Genomic DNA, 25,022 nt, shown 5'->3' with positions numbered 1-25,022 from the left:
GGCTTCCCACCGAGCAAGGGTTTGATACAAGAATGATCTCCCTGACCCAACGGGCCAACCAAATGCCCCACTGAGCCCCTGACCCTTGGGTGTCCTGCACCATCTTCTTTTAATGGGTGGTTTGAGAAGCTGGGTGAATATTTTTTGGAGGCTGGGGAGTGCCACATGTTGGGGTATACAAAGCGAGGGTGAAAGACGTCGACCAAAGGACAGTGGTTTGGGGTGCTGTGTTTGTTTGGAGGAGCAGCAGAGCCGGGAGGAAATCCCCTATTCCTAGACCTTCTCTTGTTCTTAAAACAAGGTGCATCCATGGAACCCTGCCACAGTGTGTGTATGATGCGTGGAATGGGGCTAGCCTGGAGGCAGGAACCCCACCCGATGACCTTTCCCTAGAATCAGAGGGCACAGTGGTGATCCTGAAACTATTCTCTATGGCGGGATCCACACTGTAAAGGGGTAATATCAGCATAATAAAGAATCACACTGCCTATTTCTTCCCAATTCCTGGAGGGCTAACGCTCAGCCTGGGTCTGTCTTAGTCACAGATTCTGTGTAGGACTGTTCCTTGAATGCAGCCCCTGGGTGGCTCAGTCAGCTAAGCTTCTGCCTTTGGCACAGGTCATGATCCTGGGATCAAGCCCGACCTCGGGCTCCCTGCTCAAGGGGGAGCCTGTTCCTTCCTCTCCCTGTGCCCCTAACCCACCCCCTGCTCATGCACTCTCTCACTCTATCTCAAATACATAAATAAATCAAATAAAAAGACTGTTCCTTGAAGACTAGCCGTAGCAATGCCCAGACCTTCAGTGAGGGTGCCAGATTATAGCTCTGACCCAGTCCCAGAGTCCAGGGAGCACAGGGAGACCAGTCCCCAACCTACAGTCCCACCCATGCTCACTCTGGCCCCCATGCTCCTGGGGCCCCTTGTGCCTCCTGACCCAGGACTACCGCCACATGCCTTGAGATTAGACAGGGTTCTGTTTGCACCCAGACCTCAACAAAGCCCCTGCCCTTGCCCAGGATCATGGTTTCATCCTTCTGAGCCACAGCCCCCTAATCTGTGAATGGAGAACCTCAAGGTCTGGTGAGAAAGAAATGAGATAACGAATGAAAAATGCCGACCGCCATGCCTGGCACATGGATACCACAGGGTGAATTTAGCTGTTCATCTGCCAGTACGATTTCTGTAAGGTTTCCCTCCCCGAATCTGCTGCCTTGCTCTACCTGCCGATTGGGTGCCCTTAATCATCAATACTGGCTACCGACTCCCCGACTTAAGGGAGCTGCTCAGACAAGTCCCGCAATCCCTTTGAGTCTATCTCCTTATCATAGGGTCCTTTTCCTTCCTTAGGGGAGTGTTGCAAAATGTAAATGAAATACGCAGGCAGAGCACCTGGTATGTTGCAGGACTCCTCGGAATCTGTGAATGTTGATTCTCCCTGATCTCTGTCCCCCTTCTTTTGCCTGAGATGTTTTCATCAAAACTAGCTCACTCAGCTGGCACTCAGCACGGTGCAGCATACCAAGTGAGCACACCACCCAGCGACCACCGAAGGGAGGGATGCCACAGTCTTTGCTACGCAGAGAGAGCAGGTCTTGCTTTCCAGGAGCAGAGATAACCCGCGGGGTCATCTTATTAAACCTCTTGCCGGATACCTGAATCCTCACTACAGTCTTCCTCCAAAGGGCCACGCAGCCTACCTCTCAAACCTCTCAGCGACAGGCAAGGAAATCACCACCCACCCATACTTCATCAGGGAGCTGGCAGCCAGGTCTGGCCCATGCAAGATGAAGTCAGGTGACAGAGGGGTCGAGCACAAGGGTCTGCGGTTGGACACACTGGGTCTGGGTCTTGGCTCTGCCACTATCCAGCTCTGTTACCTTGACCACATGCCTTGCTCAGCTGTGCTCAACATCCTCCCTGTGAAATGCAGACCTCGCAGTGCCCACCTACTGGGCTGTCTGGGAAGATCAGATGAAATAATATTTATCCAAGGGAGCCAAGTGATGGAGACATCCTGAGGATGACCTCGCTGGGCACAGAGCCAACAGTGGAAGTTCATTTAGCAGGGACTCAGGAGATGATCTTTCTACCCAGGCAGTTTTCCAACTATCAGAATGAAGTATGTGATGCTGTAAAATGCCTTGGAGCAGAGATAAATATTCTGTAAAAAAAGATGCCTTCTCAGGAAAGGAGGGACCTGTCACCAGCCACCTGGGCCAGACCAGCAGGCTTTATCCTACATCAGAAAGGCAGAGGTTGCCTAGAAATCTTGGAGCCATATCAGTAGACTCTGCTGACCTGGGAAACCCACTTGACCCAAGCAAAGCACTGATCCACGGGACCAGCAAGGCTTGGGCACCACCCTGAATGCAGGTGCCCCGTCCCCTCTGGGGCTCCTAGTTACTCTGATGAACACAGTCGCATCCCGCAGCAGGAAAGGAGCACAGATGGGACTAAAAGTCTACCTCAATGCAGCAGCCGTGAAGCATGAGTCTCCACACTCCTGTTATCATTGGCAGAAAGACTGGGACATCTTAAGGTTGAATTCTTTGCCGGGGAAGGACAGCTTCCCAGCTCTTTCTAGGGCAGTGGAATTATGAGAAATGACTGACACTAATAAAAGCCTCCAATGAACAAGGAATTTAATCAATAGGTATTGATATTTTGTCATGCCCTTGACTATGAAAAAAGTCTTCTCTTGTCAATTAAAATCAGGAAAGACTTTCTATTACTACTTTAAAAAAAAAAACCTAAAATATATAGCTTTCCACCAAGGCATTTCATTGTGTACAGAGATGAAAAGTCTTGGGCTCCTTTGAAAAGGTTTTCTTTTCTCTTTTGTTTCACTCCCTCCCTCCCAGGCATGAGCTCTGTGACTTTGATATAACCCAAGTGCTTGTTCGGAACACAGGAAATGAGGAAGGAGCTGATCACACAAATGCTAAGCTTCACCCTAAATTAAGACAAAGGCTTGATGCAGAGCCAGCAAAAGCATCCCTCCCTACTCACTGCGGCAAGACGGTTCTTTCTGAAACACAGACCTTACCCGTCTGTCTTGCTCACAGCCTTTCCAGCCTTCCCTCATTTCAGGCCTGAGGCCCATGGGCGGGGGACCCAGGCACCTCACAGTCCTCGCCCAATCTTGGCAGAGGGACGCCCAGCTTCTCAGGGCCTTTAGTGTCCATGGACAAGGTGAACAGGTTCTGAAAACCAGCGAAGTCTGCACCCAGATCTGCTCTCCTTCCTGGCCAAAGGGCCCGGCTGTGACCTTCACTTCCCTGTCCTGTGCCCTTACCCTCTCACCAGGAGGATGTATATCCAAGCTGTTTGACTCTGCCTATGACTGCTTTTTAGAACATATGACAGCCTTGTGTGGGGAAGGGTCAGTCTCTGAAATCAGTGAACACTGGACTGCGTTCCCAGAAAGCCAGTGATCCCCAGTGCCTCACGGTCCTTACCTTCAAAGCAACAGCACAGAGAGTACCAACCTTGGAGAGTATGGAAATGAGGTAAGAGATGCACACCAAGCATTTAGCACAGCCCTACACAGAGAACTTTCTAGGAGGATGGAAATGCTCTGTATCTGCCTTGTCCACTAAGATAGGCTCTAGCTACATCTGGCCATGATGTACTTGGACTCCAGCTAGTGGGACCAAGGACGCGAATTTTGTATTTACTTGTATTTAATTTTAATTAACTTAAAGCTAAACTGACACTTGTGGCCAGTGGCTGCTGGATGAGACAGAGGATTTGGCACATCGCCGGGCATGGAGAGTTCTGGACAAATACTGCCGTTAATATCGTCATGGATATTAACACACAGTTGTTCAAACCAAACGCGCCATAACTTATTGAAATGCCGCTCCCCCCCACCATTTCCAAATGCATGCACACGGACTTCATGCTTTTACCTTAACCAAGAGATTTATGTCCCCGGGTGACAGTAGTGAGGAGGGACCCTGCCAAAGCAAAAACAAGTAAATACAGACGTACCCACAGGCATGCACACAGTACCTCCCCCATCCTTGCTCAGACAGCATAAGGCCTTCAAAGTGTAGGGTGGATGCAAACAGCTCTGTCCATGTCCCAAGCCAGGGAGGCACGAGAAGAAGTCACTTCGAAGGCAGCCACCATACAGGCTGCCAGTTCTACCCATGACTAACTGACATCAGCCTTCCCGGTCCCCAGTCTCCTCCTTTTGGCCCTTTTACCTGGTGGTCTTTTCTCCCCACCCCCCATCAAAACCTGATAGGTCTTGTGGGTATTGTGGAAGGCCAAGGGAAAAACTGTCCTGGATTCCCCAGATGGGTAACAGCTGTTGCAGTCATTCACAACCTAGTATGAATTTGAAGCCACTATTTCAGCTCTTCCAGGTTGAACTGCATTCTAAACTTCATCCGTCATACAGGTTGTAGGTGTCTAACTCTGGGAAAGAGACTTCAGAAATCAGGAGTAATCACAAAGACTCTAAAGGTATGTAGAAGTCCACAGGTCACCAAATTCACATTCAAACCCGTTGAGTTGGAGGGTGCTGTGTTGGGATTACAGCCAGACGGGAGCCCAAGGTGGAATGCAGGCTGGGTTGACACAGGGGTATAAGAACACATAGCCGGAAGGAAAGGCCTAATTAAAAGGCAGACGCTGTAGGGAAGAGGGAATTCTCGGGTAGAACTGGAGTAGATTGACAGGGTATTTTGCAAACTTCTAAATTTCGCAGCAAGGAAAGAGTGCCAGAGAATCCATTCTCCAGAGGAAGTGTTAGATTTTCCTCTAGAATATAGGAAGCCTGTGGCCACAAGTGAACGTGCAAGGGCTGATTAAGTTTGCATTTCTGATTAAGTTTGCATTTTGGCTTATGAATTATGGATTGACTCTAGCATCTTGGGGATGCTGAAACCAACACAATTTTCCTGGCTTCCAAACCCCCCAGGGCTTCTGCCGCACCTTACGGCTAAGCAAAGCCATGCAACCTTGGCATCATGTCAGGAAAACCTCTACGGTGATTGCACGTGTGTGCATTTTCCTGCAGCTTCTGTGCACGGGGCCTCTCATCGACCCTCTGGGCTAGGACACAAGTGGACCCCCAAGATTGGGGCTGGCAGATTCAATCTGGTGGTGTCTACGGGTGGCAGCCCTGTAGGCGGAGCTCACTCTGCGTACACCTGCTCCAGCCGAAGCCCAGACCCCCCACTGGCTCTGAGCAAGACCCCCTGGAGGAAGGCCAACCTCTGTAATATTGTTTATTGAAACTTTAATTTAAAAGCAGGAGGAGGTTTTATCCCGAAGCCTGTTCTTCCCTGGGAAGGTAATAACCGTGGAGGATCTGTATTCCTCAAACCGGGCCACGTTCGAGCTGCTGGCGCTGTATTAGCTGGGATGTCTCTGTGCTGTTCTGGGAGCCTCCTGTGGAGCCCAGAGCAGCCCCACTAGACCACATGGCCTGGAGCACTCACGGAGGCAGAGAGAACCTGGAGGGGACGTCCAGCCGAGGTACAATGAGGCCTCGGGGAAGAGTTTCGTGGATGTGTCATTGTGACCCACTTCCCTAAACGTCACAGGGTAGGTGGCATGAGAAGGCACAGGATACACAGAAGGGGTCTGTGGCCGGCAGTGCCTGTGGCGGAAGGGGGGACACCCGTTGCTTAGCCGCCTGCCGTGCTGGGCCCTGGGGAGCAGCTCACATGGGGCCGATCAGTTCAGGCATGGTGGATGGCGGCTGGAAGAACAAAGGGTGGCAAGTGCGGAGGCTGTATGAGCCAGTCCGTGCCCTCCCGGGGCCCCTCCCGCCCGCCCGCCCTCCCAGGTACCGCTCCGCCAGCTGCCAGGGACCCTCGCTGGAAAGGCGGGGGCTGACTCATAGGGAGGCGACAGACTCTTAACTCAAGGTGGGACAGTGCCGTGCTGTTCACAGATCCAGCAGCCCCTTTGGGGTCAGTCGAGTCTGCCTTTCCCCAGCCCCCATACTCTAGGGGCCCAATTCTTAACAGGGATTCCCAGCACGGGAATTCTGCAGGAGCAGCACTGGGGAAACCCTCCGGGTCCCGCTCTCTACCCCAAGCAGCAGGGACTGTGGGGGACAGGCTGAAGTCAGCTGGCGGGAGGCGTCCAAACCCACTCACTGCAGAGGAGGTCTGGCCCTGCCAGCTCCTGGCGGGTCACCCCTAAGCCCTTGGACACCCTGCCTGACGAGACTTGGGTGAGTGTCCGTCACTTGCAACACGTCATGTTCCCCCTACCACCCCCTCAGCACCTACCCCCTCTCTCAGGCATTCCATCCCAGAAATGGCTGGGGAGTGAACTGTCCCCACAAGTCCCCTGGGGAAGGGGGTGGAAGCTCTGGGCCTGGTCTCCCAGGGTCTCTGCCTGCGTATCTTCCTGGGCCAGCTGCCACCTGTGTCCTCCCTCTGGAATCAGCTGTTACCATGCGTGGAACAGAGTTCCTGAATTCTGAGTTCTGATGGTCCTCCCAGGGAGTCCTCCCAGTGAATCACTGAGCCTGTGGGTGTCTTGGGGCCCCTGAAAAATGACTCCTCTGACCCGCACGAGCAGAGACACCCTGATACCCACCGGGCTGTACTTGGGACCATTTGTGGGCAGTGCGTTCCGTGAATTTAATGGTGATTGGAAACATACCTATTTATTCCCCTTCGGCCCTCCTTTTCCTGCTCTCCCTCCTCCTCCCTCTCCCCTTCCAGATTCTGCAGGTGACCCGCTGTGGGACACTCACCATTGTCCACATTGTCAGTGAACGGTGCTGACTTCTCTTTGCAGAGAGCTGTCAAGGTCTAGACCTGGCCGAGGTCATTTGAACCCCTGCTTAGCCTCTGGTCTGAACCTCGCTCTCCCCTACTGCACCAGGGTCCTGCACGGGGCTAAGGATACGGCTTCCGCGGGCCTCACTGTCTGCCTGCTGCAGAGCTGGCTTCCTGGGGAGGAGGAGGTCAGTGAGCTGTCCCTAACCTGTCATGTGACCTTCCACTCGTCCCACAGACTAGGGTTCAGAAATGGGCATTTTATAATCTTGTTTCAGTATAACTGATTTTGTTTTTTTCTCACAATTAACTATTGTTAATTGTGAGAAAAAAGGGAAGGGTCCTCCAGGACCCTTCCAAACAGATCAGGGTCCCCACCCAGGTCTCTGCTGTGCCCAGCAACCAGAGGAGGGTGCGACCCTTGTCGGCGCCCGGGGGTCTCTGCCTCGGACACTTGTCTGGGTCGCGCAGCGGGCCGGGCCTGCAGGGGAGACTCTGACCGTCAGGTGCGGAGGTGAAGCTTCTGCCAGGTGAGCATCTTGGCCTCAGAGCCTGACTTACAATTGGTCCCACCGAGGCCTCAGAGTGCCCAGTCCTGATGCCACCAGCTCCTCCCTCCCAGACAAACGTCCTTCAGTGCAGACCAGCTTCTCCCGGGTCTGCACTGCTGCCGGGCCAGACGGCGCATCCTCACCATTCCTTCCCTAGAGCCCCGTCCCTCCCACCGTGGCCCGGTCACTTCGTCAAGACTTGGGCCGTCTCTGGCAACAGGAAGTCAATCGGGGGGCCTCAACATGTTCCTGTGGGAGCCCAGAGGAGCCTCAGGCTAGACCACCAAGGATTGAGCGCTCAGCACCAGCCCCTCCCCAGCACCCCCGGCTTCCACTGTTCCCCCAGGAGAGGAAAGAGTTTCTGCCACTGTGGGAAGGGGGTGACTGGGCAGGGCAGACATCCCTGGACATCCCTGGACTGGGGCAGGAAACGGGCCAGTTAGGAGTCTGGGGTGCACGCTGGGGTCCGTTTGCTCACCCCCAGCCCTGCTCCCTACTCTTCCCTACCCTGTTCCGTGTCAGGGAGGCCTCACCCTAGGAGCGTGCCGTAGGGCTCACTGCCTGCAGGCCCTGGCTGAGGTGGGCGAGGAGAGGCCCCATCAGGAAACTGGAGTTGGGGAGACCCTGCTCCGTGCCTCCGGCCCAGCTCTCGGGCAATGGCCACAACCCCAGCCACACACCACACCCACAACCCCAGCCCTTCCTGGAGCCCTACCCCACCCTCTCACTTGGCACTGGAAACAGGTTATGGTCCTATTGGCCTCCCACTGTGGCTTATCTCGGGGCCCCCAGCATCTCAGGTCAGCCCCTGCCCGCGGCTCTGTAAGAAGTCCCTCTTTCAGCCTCTTGGACCATCTGATTGTGTTTTATTCTCACGGGAGCCCTGACTGAGAGTTACTATTCATCTAGAACCGTGAGATGACATACTGGCTTGCCAGGAGGCCCTCTTTCTCCTGGATTTCCTGGTACGCCCTAAGAGAAGAGAAACAGGAGAGGTTAACTGTGCTAATAAGCACATCATCACCAGCCACTCTGCCCACGCCAACCCCCAACTTCTGTGTCTGCCATGCGTAATTGGGTGGGAAAAAATTTACCCAACCATGAAGACTGGTACCGATAAAAAAGCCTGCTTTCCGGTCTCAGCTGGATACTCAAGTCTTCCCAGAAAATATTCTACTGTGGCAAATATTTAGAATAAGCCATCCCTCCTGAAATTCTGACCCAAAATGCAAAACTGAAAATGAAGCAGCTCACAGAGTGTGTACCTGTGCGCGTACACACACACACACCCCTATCTTAAATTTCCAACATCCTTCTCCAAACACAGGTGGAAGGACGAGCTCTGGAAGGAGGGCTGGTTATAAGAATGTTGCATTGAGGGGTGCCTGGGTGGCTCAGTGGGTTAAGCCTCTGCCTTCGGCTCAGGTCATGATCTCAGGGTCCTGGGATCGAGCCCCGCATGGGGGCTCTCTGCTCAGCGGGGAGCTTGCTTCCTCCTCTCTCTCTGCCTGCCTCTCTGCCTGCTTGTGATCTCTCTCACTGTCAAATAAATAAATAAAATTAAAAAAAAAATACTGTGGCATTGAGAGTGGGGCAGGGAAATGAGAAGAGGCAGACGGGCTCCAGAGGGTAACTTTCTCCTCCGCAGGAGAACCAAGGAAGGAAGGGGAGGGTGATGTGTCATCCCTGCCTCTAGTGAGCTGAAGCTACAGATGGAGATATGCATGTCTAAGAAGAACTACTGCTACATGTTGTCAGACAGCTGTGCCTCATAGAAAGTCATCGCTGCCACCCATCCACTGGGGCAGAATATACAGTGAATGACACCCATGAACCTGGCATGCAGCCAGGCATCAGGGACCTCGAGATGCCTAAGCCACATGGTGCTATCTCCGTGGAGCTCAGCTCTATCTAAGCAGAAGCAGAAGCCCGGCAGGAGGTAAGAGATGACTGTCACTGTCACCATGTGGGAAGGGACACAATCCTCAGGGAGCATCAGGTCAGTCTGAGATTCCCGTGAAGGGAGAAAGCCCTTGCAGGGAAGGGTCAGGAACAAGTCTATGGACAGCAAGTCCACGTCACTCGCTCTGAGCAGGAATGACCCGCTAAGGATGTAAGGAAATCGACCAAACAAGTGGGAGGCGTTGTCTGGGACGCCTGGGAGCTAACAAGGTCTGAAAGCGTAGCACAAAAGCATGAGGAGGGAAACTAGACTGTACAAATTCGTAGCTCCCGGGCAAGACAAGAGTAAAAGTCCAAAAATGGGGAGGGGGCAGGGATGAGTGGAGGAGAACTGCTCCTCTGGGGGTTTCCTGGTCAAGGGCAGCTGGGAGGTGGGGGAGGAGGGCTTCCAGGGAGTCTAGAAGAACCTCAGCTGAGCAGATACTGCTGTTCTGTACTCACATCCTGGCCGGCGGGTCCCTGGGGGCCGGGAAATCCAGGTAAGCCTCGGGATCCCTGAGGGAAAGAGAACAAAAGACACTTGCCATCAGTTTAAGCAAAATTAGATCCCCCCCCTCCTTCCTTGGGACTAGTTGGTTCTCGTTGTACAAATGGCCTGTTACTATGAGGAATCTGATATAATAATGTGTGTGCCCAGATTCCCCGCTCAGTGCTTACTCATTTCGCCCACGCTTGTGGAGGTGGGCGTTACACACACACACACAGAACATTCTGGAACACCTTGACTCTGAGCCCTCCTGCCCAGGCCCCCTGTGTGGGCTCCTTCCTGGAACAGAAGGGTCGGCTCCGGCAGTGAGCACGCTGTAGTTCACCCCTGCACGTCCGGTGGCGGGCTCAGCACGGTGCCCGGTGCTCAGAGGACAGCTATGATTTTTCATTAGAATATCACGCCCGTTCTGTTGAAACTTTCTGAACAATATCAGGAATTCTCACGCATGTCTTTTTCATTGTGGATCCTGCTTCTTGTGGGAATCTTCCTGAAGTGGACGTGCTGGTGGGAATCAGCGCTTTGTGATGGCAGGAGCTGGGACGGTGCTAACCCGGCCACTCTGAGACCTCCCAGATGTCCCCTCCACCACGACCCTCCAGAGGAGCCCCATCCTCCGTGTCCTGCACCCTACTGCTATGGTACAGTAACTCGCTCTGAAGTCTGATGCCTCTCCATGAACTCTTCTGCGCCTCCTACTCTATAAAAATGGGTATACAAACCCATTTTCTTAGTTCGGAAATTACTAGAGGGCTCAGAATTTTACAGATAAGGTATGTCATCACAGGTGCTAGGCTGCAGCTGTTATGCGCATAGAGATCCACGTTCACTGCCGAACGTGTACATTGTGCTTGTCCTCATCGGTGGCTTCTCCTAAGAAGTGTGGCTCCTGAGCCCTCCCTTGCTTCCCAACACTGAGCCCTCCGGGCCACCATGATGGCCCAGGGGTCTAACCAGGCTTGCTTTCCAGATTCAGAGAGATCCCTCCCTTGATCAGGACAAAGGCTGGGGCTAGTGAGGCCAGGATTCAAAATCAGTTCTGCTGGTAATTAGAGTCATCAAACCACACTGTCCTGTAACATGGAGATGCCCAAAAGGGAAGCCCATCTCGGTCTGCCCAACTATAGCATGGGCACGCTGGATTAGATGACCACCCAGGCCCTTCCTACTATCATTCCAGAGACGGATGATTTATATCCTAGAGAGTCTGCACTGTTTCATGCTAGGGATTTGCAGAAACCTCGTGAGTTTGGCCCCTCCGCTTTAAAACTGCTTTCATTAGAACAGAACTTCCCCATTAAGCCCAACTCTTCATTTTACTCATACTGTACCGGGGGCCCTTTGTCTCCTGGTGGTCCAGAAGGGCCCTGAGAAACAAACAAACAAAGCGTTAAATAAGTCGAGTCAGAATGAAATGTTTCTTTAAACATGCTGTCGTGTTCATTTGTAAGGTAGGTCTTTAACTGTCCTTGGAAGGGCAGCTGACTCCCCCAACCTTCCAGCCAGTCACACCTGCTCAACCCACCCAGGAGATCTGCCCATGCAGGTCTCCCCGGAGCTTTCTCCATCTGTCCCCAAACAGGTGCTGCCCTATCCTGGCACCTGCTTGGTTCCTGACGCCGGGGCTCCTCTCTAGTTCGTAGCTCTGGTGCAGGGTGGGACCCTGCAGCCCAGAATCTTCAGGTGGTGCCTCCCTCCTGCTTGGGACAGGCTGGGGACACACTCAAGGCCAGACTCCCCCCGGCATGGCCTGCTTTGGCTGATACCACAATTATGACCCCCAACTCCTAAAAGGGGGACTCTCTCTCTCTATTACACACACACACACACACACACACACACACACACTCACACACACGGGTCTGCCCTCTAAGCTCTCAGCTTAGAATCTGGCTTCTAGATATTGCATCTAAGATGTGGCCATGGACTAAATCATGAGTGTATGGTTTCGGGTCCTGCTGTGAGTGGAATGCTCCCTTGCCCCGAGTCTGCCCTATGCTCTACTTCTGCATGGATGATTCTCCCCTTCTACCTGGACACATTCTTGTCACACTTGGGTTCTCAGCTGAGATGTCCCCAGCTTTGAAAGCCTTCCCTGGCTCCTCCCAGGACACTCGTTAGAAACGGTCCCCTAACCCCTCCATGCACCCCACCCAGGACGCAGTGCCTAAGACTGTCATCCTTCTCAGCCGTCTGTCCTGTCCCACTGAACGACTACACATGTGTGGTCAGGTGGGCACTAAGCCCTTTGCTCAGCACTGTCTTCAGCACCCAGCCCAGTACCCCGTGGCAGCCAGGACACCACAGAGCACCGGAAATGGCCCTCCATCAGAATTAACATTTTAGAGCATGAGAACTTGGGAATCAGGTATCAGCACCCTTCATTTTCACTGATGACCAGAGTGAGGTCAGAGGAGACCGGGACCTGCCCCAGCCACCCCAGGAGTCACTCGACAGTGGAGTTAGCCCATCTCCTGCTCAGTGGAGCGTACCCTGTGTCTCCCTGCAGCAGAGCCCAGGGGAACTGCCCCAGACGTTCCCAAGAGGAAGAAAGAGCTCACACAAATGTACCAGTTTCTGGCAGTATAACAAGCCAGGTCACCGCAAAGCCCACCTACTAGATACATCTCAGGACGGACTGATAAAACCGAGGAAGCCACATTTTAAGAGCACAGCTGAGCACTTGAAGAAGGGAGGGGAAATCTCCAGAGCCCTGAGGGCAAGCAGGTAAGTCAGGCAACTAGTCAGGGAAGACTAGTCAGGGAAGACTAGAGACCCACTTCCAACTGGGGTCTATTTGACCCAGCATTACTTCTCAGGGTCTCCATCCAGGTGAAAGTCAACAGTATATACACACCTGAGGTTTGCTCCTTTCAAAGCCGCTCCCCATTGAGACCACACTCATGCCTCAAGCAAAGGACCTAAGGACAACTAATGACTGGCAAGGGGAATGCTGCAAGGTCACTTCAAAGGCACCCTTGGTTCCAGATGAAGCGCCATGATCACGCCATGATCATGATCTCAAGCACTTAACTCGGTCATTCGATCGAGGTCCAGAGTCTGCCTTACATCATTTAATATAAAATCCACATATGAAAGATGGATTCTGTTGTCAAAAAGGCGTTCGTTTCACATGTCAGCCTTATCAAGTGTTAGCTGCTGGACCTTGAGGGAGTCACTTGGTCTCTCTGAGCTTCCGTCTCCTCAAGTGGAGTATAAAGCTAGACGGCCACCTTGCGTTGAGTGATCGGAAGTCAAAAAGATGTTCTAAGGAGAGAGCCAGGCAGCACAGCACTACTATTCTGTCAGTACACGTTTAACAAATATCAAAGTGTTGGGGTACCTGGGAGGCTCAGTCAGTGAAGCGTCTATCTTGGGCTCAGGTCATGACCTCAAGGCCCTGGGATGGACCCCCTGTATCGGGCTCCCTGCTCAGCGGGGAGTCTGTCCCTCCCCCTCCCTCTGCCCCTCCTCCTACGTCCCCACTCGTGCTGTCTGCTCTCTCTCAAACAAATAAACACATAATCTTAAAAAAAAAAAAAGAAATATCAAAGTGTTGAGGAGGAGAGATTGTACAATGGCATTTCTAAATCTGAAGTCTAAACACGTCAGCACCAGCCACACCCTCTTTTCCAAGATTATGCTCTCTCATGTGTTTGCTCAAGAGCAATTTCACCCCAACGCACAGATCTTGGCCTTTGATACCATTTTCCACCAGAAGGAAACACAGCTCCATGGAAAATGACTGCTTGCAGATCGGGACAAGACAGGTACACAAATCTAGTGCACCACGTCTTTCCAGAGAGCAAGGACGCTATCAAAGATTTCTAGGCTCCTGTCAAAGGCACTCAGGGTCAACGGGATAAGCTCCTACTGGCATCAGCTGAGACAAAGGGACGTCAAAGGGAAACACAACCAGACTATAAGGAAACACATCAAATGTGCTTGAATCCAGGAGTTCAGAATTACTGATGGAAAACAAAAGACTGAGTTAACCCTCTTCACGAGATGTAAGGGAATCGAGTTATTATGCGACAATAATTGAAGGGAAAGACTGGAACACCGGTTCCTATCCTGCCTCCCACATGAACTGTACCACTGGGTATGTCTATTGTAACTGAGGGACCTCTCCTGCCTCTAGAAGTATTCTAGCAGATAGATAAAAAAGAACTGGTAGGACAAGAAAGGCATCAATTTGCAAACCTCGATGTGCTAATTGATCTAAGCATTGGACATCAAAGAGTGTGAACATCACAAGGAGAGAGACCATCAGACCCCAGTGCCTCCTCAAGGAAGCGCACACTCCCTGTGAAGTCTTGCCAGCAACATCAAGCCTGAATCTGATCAAGGCTCTAGGCACAATTACGGATGTACAGGAAACACAGGACAGCACGATGTGTTAAACAATTAAATTAACAAATTCCAGACTTGGGAAGAGGCTGTCTCCGGAAAAGACTCCTGAGCATGAACTCATCACTATCTCTGCCCCGCCGAGAGCGTGTCAGAATGGGGGGGGGGGTGGGACCCTAGCTCTGTCACATCCCAAGTGTCCCTTCAGGCAAGTGGCGTCCCCCTCTCTATCTCATTTGGAACCTGAAAAGGAGAAAGGAGCCCGCCTGTTGTGGACGCCCTGCTTGCTGCTGCCCCCGCAGGCCGACAAGCATACCGGTGGGATGCTTTAACTTTGCGCAGCTTTCATCTCTAGTCTAATTATTCCTTCCAGGATGGGGAGTTCAAAAAACACCTCTGTAAGGACCCTGACACATTTTACTGCACATAATCAGCTCCATGCTTCCTTCTTCCATCAGGCTGTCAATCTAACAGCGAGCCAGTCCTGTCCGATGTGTGTCTCTGCCTGCTACTCCAAGGGAGGCATCAGGACGAGAGAGTCCAGGCAGGGGAAGGAAAGGCGGGATCCAAAGATCCAAGGCAGGGCACCAGATGTTATTACCGATATTACCGTGTTGTCACCTCCCAACACCCCTGTTTCGGCAGCAGAAATTATTGGTACTCGACCCATGAAGAAGCTCATAGAACCGGAAGGTCCGAGTCTTGGGGAGCCCAGCTGTCTGTGGGAATCCCACCCTGGCTGGCCTTAAGCTCCTGGATTCAGAGAGGTTCACGGCAATTTGATCTGCCCTCAGGCCTAGGCTGGATCATTTCTAAGCGTTTAACACCTGGCTAAAGCAGATCACAAACAACCTGGAGATTAAAGGGATTTTTGTTAATGCCTTGAAGTAAGAGGCCAACACTCCCTGCCACTGCTTCCCCATCTGCGCCCCCATCCAGTGAAGGTGCACAGGTTGGTGGGGAAAGCCAGAGCTCCCTTCCAGGGGGCCGGCACTACTCCTGGATGCCAAAGACCCCAGAGCATCATGCTCCGGGAGGAAGGATGTGAGGAGTAACTTGTAGGCTGATCCATCCTTAATGGAAATGAATAATCCTGCTCAGCCTGCCGAAGCCACAGGCAAAGAGAACTGGCCACTTGCCTGAAGCGATGTGCATCTTGCCCTGGACCAGCTGTGTGCCAATGGCCAAGTCACTCCGCCTTGTGAAGCTCAGACTGTTTCCCGGGAAAACAGTGACGTAGGAGACATGGTCAGCGCCCGTATCTAAATGCCCTGAACAGACAGGAACCTGGCAACATCCTGGGCTTTCCGTTGCCACAGGACCACCCTTGGCCCAAGGGCAGGGCAGGCAGGGAGCTCCTGGGAGTCGCCCCCCACCAAATGAGCAGCCTTCATGCACTGGCCAATAGGAATGGGCACACAAACACCCCTGCCTCGCCCCCCGTCAGACCACAGCTCCGCCGTGTGTCCACACCTCCTGGGCTGTTTGTGGAGGGGAGCCCTCGTTGCCTACTGTGGAAGCCTGTTCATGAACATGCCCTCCCTTGCTTCCCCTCCTTTCCCCACAACACAATGCCCTAAGTGGTGATTTCTGGAGCATTTCCCAAATAAACTCCTGGCCCTTGGACCCTGTTCTCAACAGAGGCTTCTGCAGAATCCAACCTTCAGCTGGTGGTTCGGCAACTTTCAGGGGACTCCAGGAGGTGGTGAGTGGGGCGTCCGTGCTTCTACACCTGGCTCCCGGCCAGACACACACCACTCATGGCCACGTTCCCGTGAAGGGACAGTGGTATCCCCAGCAGACCCACATCCTGGCATCACCCCTTCTTCCCCTCCTCTGACTCTCAGGGCACCCCTGCATTCTCTGTGCAGAATCCCAGGCCAACAGGAGCCTAGGCAAAAGGCCAAAGACAAGATTTATGAAAACTCTGTAAGGTTGTGTCCACCACAGAAGCTCATAATAAGTTGAAGTGGAGGAAAGACAATACCAGGCTGATTTACAGCTCCTGGGGTGCAGCCAATTACTTTTCAGGTGGAATCGTTTAGGCACGAACATGTTCCATGGTGATTTCAGGCAGCTCTGAACCTGGAGGGGGTATGGAGAGCGTCCAGCTCTGCCCACTGGCTTTCTGATTCAGGGCTTGACACCGTGAGTCCTTAGGGAGCACACAGGGACCTACAGAGCCCTACTGAGGGACAATGGGGCCTACAAACAGCTCACAGCTTCCCTTGCAAAAAGTATTCTAGTCTACGGTCCTTCCTGCAGGAAGCAGAATCCTCACTCCGGCAGATTCGGGAGAGAAGGAGAAGGAGAATTTCAGCAAAATTCTCCCCACAAGAAGGAGTCTGAACTATGTTTCTTCATGGCAATCTTTGGCCAGAGTGTTCCTTCCAGCTACCAAAAAACTGAAAAAAATAGCTGACAAAGTTGATATAAACATGTAGGGGGGACTGTGCTCCCTGAGAATTTCTTTTAAGAAAAACAAAGTAACTCTAGACATTCCCAGGGGGATTCCATACACCTGTTCCATCCATGGTTTCTGGGGACATTTGGGAAGACAGGTGTCCCACTGCTAGGGTTGTGATAGAAGGGAAGCAGTCACTTCTGGTGGGGAGCCAGTGAGGCAAGATAGGGGCAGGGGGAGAGTGTGGGGATGCTCTGGAGATTTTGGGGACAGAGTGAGGTGCCCAAGACCAGTGCTGGGATTTCAGAGGACCACAGAGGGAAGGAAAGGAGGTTTCTGCTTGACAAGTGATATTATGGGGAAGAATCCATATTTCCCCTTCAAAGTATCTGAGAGACAAATGAAGAGCGGTGTTCCTTTAATTGTTTTTGACTATGGTCTTCATTTCTTGAATGCAAAACCAAGCCAAGACTGGGGCCATGTGCTGCTCTGGTCCATGCTGGGTTCACCCTGAATGGGGCAGAGTTAGACCACACTTCTGGATTAAGCAATGCTAATCTGGGTAGCGTGGATATTATGAGGCTTAGTAATAGCATTAGAAAAGGACTGGGTATTTGAACTTCTTTTAAATAATAGTAAGACAGTGCTACAGACTGAATGTTTGCATCTCCCCCAGACTCTTATATTGAACCCCGAGCCCCCTTGTGATGGTATTTGGAAATGGGGGCTTCTAGAGGTGACTAGGTAATGGGAGTAGAACCCTCATGACTACAATTAGTGTCTTTACAGGGACCCCAGAGGTCCTCTCTTTACAAAACCCTCTCTTTACAAGAGACCCCAGAGGGGTGCCTGTGTGTTTCAGTTGGTTAATTGGCCAACTCTTGATTTAGGCTCAGGTCATGGTCTCAGGGTCCTGGGATTAAGCCCTGTGTTGGGCTCCAAGCTGGGTGTGGAGCCTGCTTAGGATTCTCTCTCTTTCTCTCCCTTTGCCCCTCTCCCTATTCTCTCTCTCTCTCTCTCTTAAAAAAAAAAAAAAAAAGGAAGAAAGAAAGAAAAGAAAAAAGTCAATACAATTTTAAGGTGCATTATTAATGTACTGTGTGTCTCAGCAAAGGACATACCAAATCAGAAGATAAGTCACCAGGATATAGAACAAGCCTTAAATTCTGAAGGCTATAATTCAGTAAAAGAGAGCAGGAGGTGTGCTTTTTTGGTACAAAGGGAAGAATCAGAAGCAATGGATAGAAGACACAGAAGACCATATTCCAATTCTTGATGAGAAAAATTTCCAGTAAATGTCTCTTCTCTATGGAAATAAGTGTCTAAATTTCAAAGCCAGATGTACTGGCTTTGAAAGGAGTATATCTTCTATTTCTAGAGATATTCAGGTGGAGGCTAGTTGAAAATAATATCTGTCTTCAACTTGGGTGGGGTCCCGGGCACCCCCGGTCCTTGCAATCTCTTATAACCCCTGAAATCACCACCTCTAAGATCTGTAGACTCACGTTGGTCAGACTGGCATGACTCGTTCATCACACTACCAACGGGAGGACCACATCACGAATTTCATTTTAGGGACTATATTAAAACCTTCCTTGATTCTACTTATGTCCTCACCTGATCCTAACTGGAGGCAGAGGGGTAGTGGACTCCATTTGGCCTAAATACACGAAAGCACATTATCTCTCCCACATCACACCCCTTCCCCAGACAATTCGGTTTCACTGCCTATACCACAGATTTGCAAAAGTTTTCCCAGTGAGTCATGTTTTTCCTTTTTAATTTTAATGAGTTTTGTGCTTTCCTCTTTCAATCAGACAAGTCTTGGTCCCCTCAAAAGCCTTATTCCCATTCGAAGTACACCAAGTTCTAGAACAAAGCCAGTGGACAGGTCTACACCCCCTGACTGACTCGAAGACCAGTGACGTGCTCCTTGGTTAGAGTCCTTGCAGGCAGGCCCAGGGAGCCAGCAGGGAGTGGCAGTGTGGCTCTAGGGAGGGGAGGAAGTTCTGGAAGAATAAAGACTCACAGGAGGGCCAGCCACCCCGATGCCTGGGTCGCCACGGTTGCCAGGAGAGCCAGGGATTCCGGGTGCCCCTCGGTCCCCCTAGAGAGAAGAAAAATAAGATTATGAGGTCAGTTCTGGGCAGGACAGAGCCAGCACACAAAAGGAATTATGCCCCCTCCCACCATCTTGACTGCACTATCCATCAGCATCTCTCCTGCCACGTGAACTCCGTATGTCCCCCCACAACCCTCAGGCAGCCCATCACCCACCCAGGCCACCGGCATGTGCATATCCAGCAATGCTCATCATGAACCTTTCAAAGCTTACCAGGCCCTAACCTTGATAATGCCTCCAAAAGCGGTTATAACGAGATGGCACCTCCCATGTGACCACAGGTCCAAATTTTGCTGAGATTTCTCCAGACCTCCTCATGCCCCCATCCTGACCTCAACCCGTATTTGACTACATACCCATATTTCAGATCAGGTTCCAAATCACCAGTAATTTACCAATAATTTGCCAAGTACCTCTATTTCCCCAGCCACATCTCCAGGGGTTGGGCGAGGCAAGAATGACTGAGCCATAACCATTCCCTTCGAGCACAGGGGTTCAGAGAGTGTGAGTCTCAGTCCTGCCTTCAACACCTATTCACAGTTGACTCAAGAAAGTGACAAGTTCCCCGAGCTTTAGTTTCTTCATTTACAAAGGCAGGTAGCCACAATGGCAGCCAGGTCAGAGATGGTGTGTTCATAAAACAAGGATACGTGCTCCAAGTGCCGTCCTGACACAGCCTGGCCTGGATCTACCTGTTAGTTAGCCCTGGTGGCTGTGGCCCTTCTCCTGCACCTGTCATTCTGGACTTTGATGGGAAGAGTACAAGGGAGGAATGTTTGCCATTTCCTGTAGAAGGAAGCTGAGATGGGATCATACCCTTTCATCCACAATTTCAAAATCCTGAGCCTCCAGAAACAAGGGCTTGTCCTAATTCACTAGGATCTGATGTGGACTACGGATAACCGTCATTGACCTGGCTGTGTGTGGATGCTTACACGTTTCTGATGCATCAATGTGAAAGAGTTTGATTAGGACGCTGGCCCACACACCATAGTCATTTTACACCTGCAGTTTGCAAACTGCCACCTTTCTAATTCCAAAGTAAACCCAGCCCACAACACACAGGGGCCAGAACCCACATCAGCTCTGTGTGAGAGAGGGCGCACTTGTATGGGGTCAGCTGAACTCAGCCAAGCCTCACGTGCATCGGTGGCTGACCTTGTTCAAGCTATTTAATATCCCTGGGATGAGTTAATGCCCATGACAAATGAAAAGAGCTTCAGAAGGTTGCTGTGAAGAACCGGTGAGACACGCACAGCAATCTGATCCCAGGTGGAAACTGACATTGCTAGGAAATAGTTTGCTTATTAAGGTTTAGGTTTCTAAACATGAAAAACATCTAATTAATCATCGGCTTACCCACTAACCATCATTTCAATCAGAAAACTTTACATCTGGGCCTTTAAGAAAAGTAATGTTTCTAAGATGATTCGTGTTCCTGCGGTAGGACTCTGGCCTGGATGAGCACCTAAGTCACGTACTTGCTCAACCAATGCTTGCTGTTTATTTCTTTCTAGCAGCGATAAGGGCTGCTGGACCAAAAGATGCCCATTTCCAACACTCCGTGCTGAGTTCTGAAGAGAAATCACGTTCATGGGAAGTGGGAAGGATGGGGCTTGGGACGGTCTCACAAAAGAGATCAACCAAACCCCAAATCTGTCTCTAGTCACACCGTTGCTGGCCATTATCCTTCCAGGCCCACCACGGCCATGCTTCCTGGGAGCTGAAGCAGCCCTCTGCCTCACCCCTGCCTCTGTACATAGGCCCCTCCTGAAATTCTCTTTGAAACCCCAGCTGGTACATTGTGTTTCTTTAGGAAAATGGGCTGTGGCTCATTCCATGAAGTACAAGATGCTTGGGGCTGCTAGGAAATCTAATTTGTATGCGGGAGGAAGGCAGGAAGTCTAGAAATAAGACAAATACAGAGAAAAGTGTAATGAACAGAGGACGAACATGTTCCTCATGGTGCCAGTCGCATGCACACTACACTAGTGAGAGGGACACGTGGGAAGATTCCAAAAAGGCAGTCAGGGTCCCTTTTTAGGACAATGTCCACCTGACCCTGTAACCCTGGGCAAGTCCCATAACCTCTCTGCTCCTGAAGACTTTCATCAATGAGAATGAAAGAGAACATTCTACCAAACCATCAGGGATCTTATGAAGACTCATTTCAAAGGGAAGATGCTATTTAACATGGAGTATTACAAGTATATTATTATCACTTTATTACTGGAATTAGAAGAGAGAAAACAAACCAAACACACATAAATGCCAGATGAATCCATACCCTTTGGCATTTTAAAAATATTTAATATAGATTTCTTATCACTTTCTGTCTTAGCTGGGCTCCCCTCTTCCTCCCAAGGCTGCCTCATGCACACCAGCAAATGCTAATTACCATGAGCTAGACCATGTCAACCGTCCATGTTTTAATATCCCAAGCACCAACCCATCAAAGAAGACCACCTCAATCATTCAACTTCCATTACCCCACCTCTGCCTATATTGTTCCCTGTTCTCCTCTAGATATTTGTGTAGATCTTCATTAATCTTAACACCTTGTTCTCCCATTGTGTCTGTCTGACCATCTGACTTCAATGGAAGAATCTTAAAACTGGGAACCATCCATTCATTCATTTATCTATTAATTCAACAAGTATTTTTCAAGTACCTAGAATAAGTCAGACCCTATATTGGGCACATTATCAATACACTTTTTACAAGCTTTATTTATTTAAATAAATTCTGTGTTTGAAGCGAAATCAACTTTTTACAGAAGAGGAGGTGGGATAGAGCCAGGAGGGAACACTCAGCTCAGCCTGGAATCTGAGTCTCTGCTAGTTCTTTCCTGCAAGGTGGACCGGCCTGGCTCCCTTCCTGTGCTTATGGCCCATAGCGATGCTAACATTTTCCCAAAGAAACAACACTTCACAGCTTAATGGGTTGAGACTTTCAGTAAAGAGCCTCAAGGAAAGAGAAGAAGACCTTAATGCTCTGATTAGGCTCAAGATAAAGAAAGAGATGGGCCCGTGAGCTAGGATCTGTGATACCAAGTCTAGAAAATATTTTGGCTGTAAGACATTCTGGCCCAGTCCAACAGCATCCAGGGAAGAAAGGTGAGTAAGCGTGGGTCATGGAAGGAGACTACCATTTCTTTCCACAGGAGCCCTTTGGGAGTTAAATATGCTTTGCTCATTTAAGCAGAAAAGGACAGAAGGTCTCAGACAGGTGAAACCCCTTGCTTCAAGTCATCTATTCTGTAGGTAGATGAGCTGGGATCCTAACCCCATTCTGTATGAGGGCAGAGCCTGTTCATTTTGCTGGAAACAGGTGCCATGCAAGAAAAGGAAAGGTGTCGGTGTCGGTAAGAATCTTCCTGCCGTTGTGAGTAATTAGGAAGTGGGGTTGCCAAGGAAAACCTTTATGTGGTTCCTATCTCTGCGGCTTCCCTTCAGCACCGTGGACAGCACCGGAGGGGAGGGGGCTGCTCCCAGGCTCTCTGGTTTCTCTCCATCCCTTCCTCCTTCCAGCTCAACTCAACTAAAGACCTCCTTGGATTCAAACTTACCTTCCCAATCCCAATTAACTATGGACATCTTTACTTCTAAACCACATTCAAAATTACAAACGTATACGGTGTCAACACTGGAATGGGTTATCTGTTTCCATGCCTCACATATTAAAGAAGAGGAAAAATTTGGCCAAAGGACAGCATGACTAACCACCCCTGGGTCACCTGAAGTTGACACTAGTTGGTCAGTTGGGCCCCAGGTCGAGGCTCACTGCACTCCGGCCTCTAACATGCTTATAGGGGTGGATAAGGGCTCTCTAGATCCCCATCTCCATGCTGCAACCCTTAAGCTGACTCCACAGGGTGATTTCCTCATAAGGATCACTCGTATTTATTAAGCACAGACCTGGGACTCCATGAGTTAGGCAAATATTTTTATTTGTATTATATCACTGATTTTCACCCCAAACTCTGCCCGGGAGTTGAATTTACTGAACTCATAAATAGTTATCACAGGGAAAGGGCATCTTAAGGCATTTCCGGTGCCCTTGTCTTCCTTTCTTCTAAGAGGCTGGAGGTTCCCTGTTGGGGAGGAAAGAGAGAGCACAGAAGCACTGCTGATGACACGTGGGGCTCTCAGCATCACAGGGGGCCTCAGAGACCAGCCTCGGGCTGGCGACATAGGCACAAGGTCCTCTAGAGTCTGGATTCTGCCTCCCGTTCCTCTCCACCGTGCCCACTGCTCCAGGCATATGGGACAATTTTATATGCCACTAAATTCAAGACAAGTTGTTTCTGAGGGTTTTTTTTCCCCCAGAAAATAGAAAGTTGCCATATATTTACTCAGATCTCTCTGAAACACTCCTGTTTCTTTTGATTGTGACCGTCAACAATAAAATCACTACCAGGGAGTCACATGAGTGACCATGACCTCAATCAGCACAAGCTTAGGAGGATTACAGAGGCCAGCTGCCTGAATAGGGGGGAAAACTGGAAGCAAAGAAGTTTACTGTAGAAGCAGCCAGCTCTCCTGAAGCCTCAAACTTCTCATTCCGGCTCTTACTGTCAATGAGCCTTTTACATACAATTTTAAAAACCGACACCCTCTGTGGCTATGTTGTTGGGATCCCAAAGATACAGCGGTAGCATAAAAACGGTAAACACTCCTACTATTAAGTGGATGGGGACAGGGTTTGGGATAAAGCGTCCTGTAATAGCAGCATCTATGGTTTCCAGACACGCCATATCCTGACTAGCGCAGCTGGGAGGGGTGGGAACGCGCCGCTGGAAAGTGCTGACTCAGCAAGTGGCTCGGGGGTGGCAGGCAAGGGCACTGAAGACAGACAAGACGAATTTTTAAAATATGTTTTCATAAATACACGCAAGTAGGTAAAAATAACGTAATGGTACAACATTTGAATGTGATTTTGAATATGCATATTAAATTAAAGCAAAAAAATACAGAAGCATTCCAGTGTAGATCGTTGATAGACTGACACATGCTTAATTTCAAGCATCGGAGTTGATCAAATCACAGTTCGTGGGACATGGGTGCATCCACAGTACATGCTCTTCTCAGAGCACAGTCCGCTTCCTGCCTCAGTGTCTCCTCCCCGGGTAGGACCCCTCCGGGAAGCTCCTTCCTCACTCCTTCCCCTTCCAATTGCTGCATACACTGTAAAATCAGGACAAACATCACCTCCTCCAAGAAGCCTTCCATGGTCAAACCAGGCTGGGCTGGGGAGGGTTCTCCAAGCTTTCTTGTGCCTCAAGCTTCCCTCTACCCTAGCACCTGCCTGCTTCTGCCTACTTGTTTATCTGCTTTTCCCTCTGATCCCTGAGCTGTGGGAGGGCTGGGAACATGTCCCATACATCACTGTTGGCCCACGGCCCACTGCAAGAGCTGACACATGGCAGCCGAGTGGACGGGCAGCAGACACAATCATAAATGCCCTCACAGGTGATCAGAGCATAAATGAGTCAATGAGAGAATGACTCAGTATAAAGAAAACTTCAGGGAAGTGTCCCTGGTCACTCAGGAAAGCTCTTCTAAGAACAGTCCCTCCTGGGGGCTCCTGGGTGGCTCAGTCAGTTAAGCATCTGCCTTTGGCTCAGGTCATGATCCCGGGGTCCTGGGATCCAGCCCCATGTCAAGCTCCCTGCTCAGCGGGGAGTCTGCTTCTCCCTCTCCCTCAGACCCTCCCCACTTTTCATGCATTCTCTCTCTCAAATGAGTAATTTTTTTTTTAATCTAAAAAAAAGTAATAAAAAAAGAACAGTCCCTCCTGGGCCAAGTCAGCTTTTCTGAGTAATGGTTTTAAGTGAATTGAGGACGAGATGACTGATATTTACCAAAGCTTCCCACTTTCACCCCAGGCACACAGCTAGCCCACAAACCCAGCTTCCCCTGCTGTCAGTGTCATGAGGTTGGGGGAAGTGAATTACCACTTCCAGGTCTGACCCAGAGAGTCTGTCCACTGTCTTTCCCTCATTTTCCATTGTACACCAAGGACTGGTAGCAGACTCAGGTCCTACATGGCGGGAGAGTCACTGGGCCAAGGATCGTGGGTCTCTGAATGGCTGTGTGGGCCCGAGCTCCCCACCCATCACTACTCCCAGTAGGCTTACTGGGAATGACATGAAAAGGTTTAGTGTGTGAAGCATCTAAAATTTGGGGATCAATTGTTACCACAACTAGACTAAAAACACAAAACTGCTTAGATCTATTGTTCTGCCAGTTGAAGACCAGTGTCTTCTGCAACTTCATTTACCAGCAAGCATTTATTAGGCACCAACTGTATGGCAAGGACTTCAGTATCACCAGTATCAGGAGCCCTAGCATCTTTAGTTAAGTGGGATGTGATAAACTGCAGAACGGGGAA

The 25,022-nt window shown here is 50.6% G+C and overlaps 1 protein-coding gene across 1 annotated transcript in view; it reads right to left on the bottom strand.

Annotated features, from left to right (window-relative positions):
* Positions 1 to 25,022, bottom strand: part of COL22A1 (collagen type XXII alpha 1 chain) — a 240,256-nt gene that overhangs the window by 53,420 nt on the left and 161,814 nt on the right. The window contains exons 40-44 of the mRNA XM_032873482.1: positions 18,537 to 18,614; positions 11,085 to 11,120; positions 9,708 to 9,761; positions 8,232 to 8,276; positions 3,913 to 3,960 (exon numbers count right to left, since the gene is read on the bottom strand). Coding sequence (XP_032729373.1) covers positions 3,913 to 3,960; positions 8,232 to 8,276; positions 9,708 to 9,761; positions 11,085 to 11,120; positions 18,537 to 18,614 — 261 coding nt within the window. The remainder of the gene's footprint in view (positions 1 to 3,912; positions 3,961 to 8,231; positions 8,277 to 9,707; positions 9,762 to 11,084; positions 11,121 to 18,536; positions 18,615 to 25,022) is intronic.

Source organism: Lontra canadensis, unplaced genomic scaffold (genome assembly GCF_010015895.1).
Source record: "Lontra canadensis isolate GAN:19392208 unplaced genomic scaffold, GSC_riverotter_1.0 scaffold49, whole genome shotgun sequence".
NCBI lineage: Eukaryota > Metazoa > Chordata > Mammalia > Carnivora > Mustelidae > Lontra > Lontra canadensis.
The sequence above is the reverse complement of the archived record's forward strand: the minus strand, read 5'-3'. Positions and strand labels throughout refer to the sequence as shown.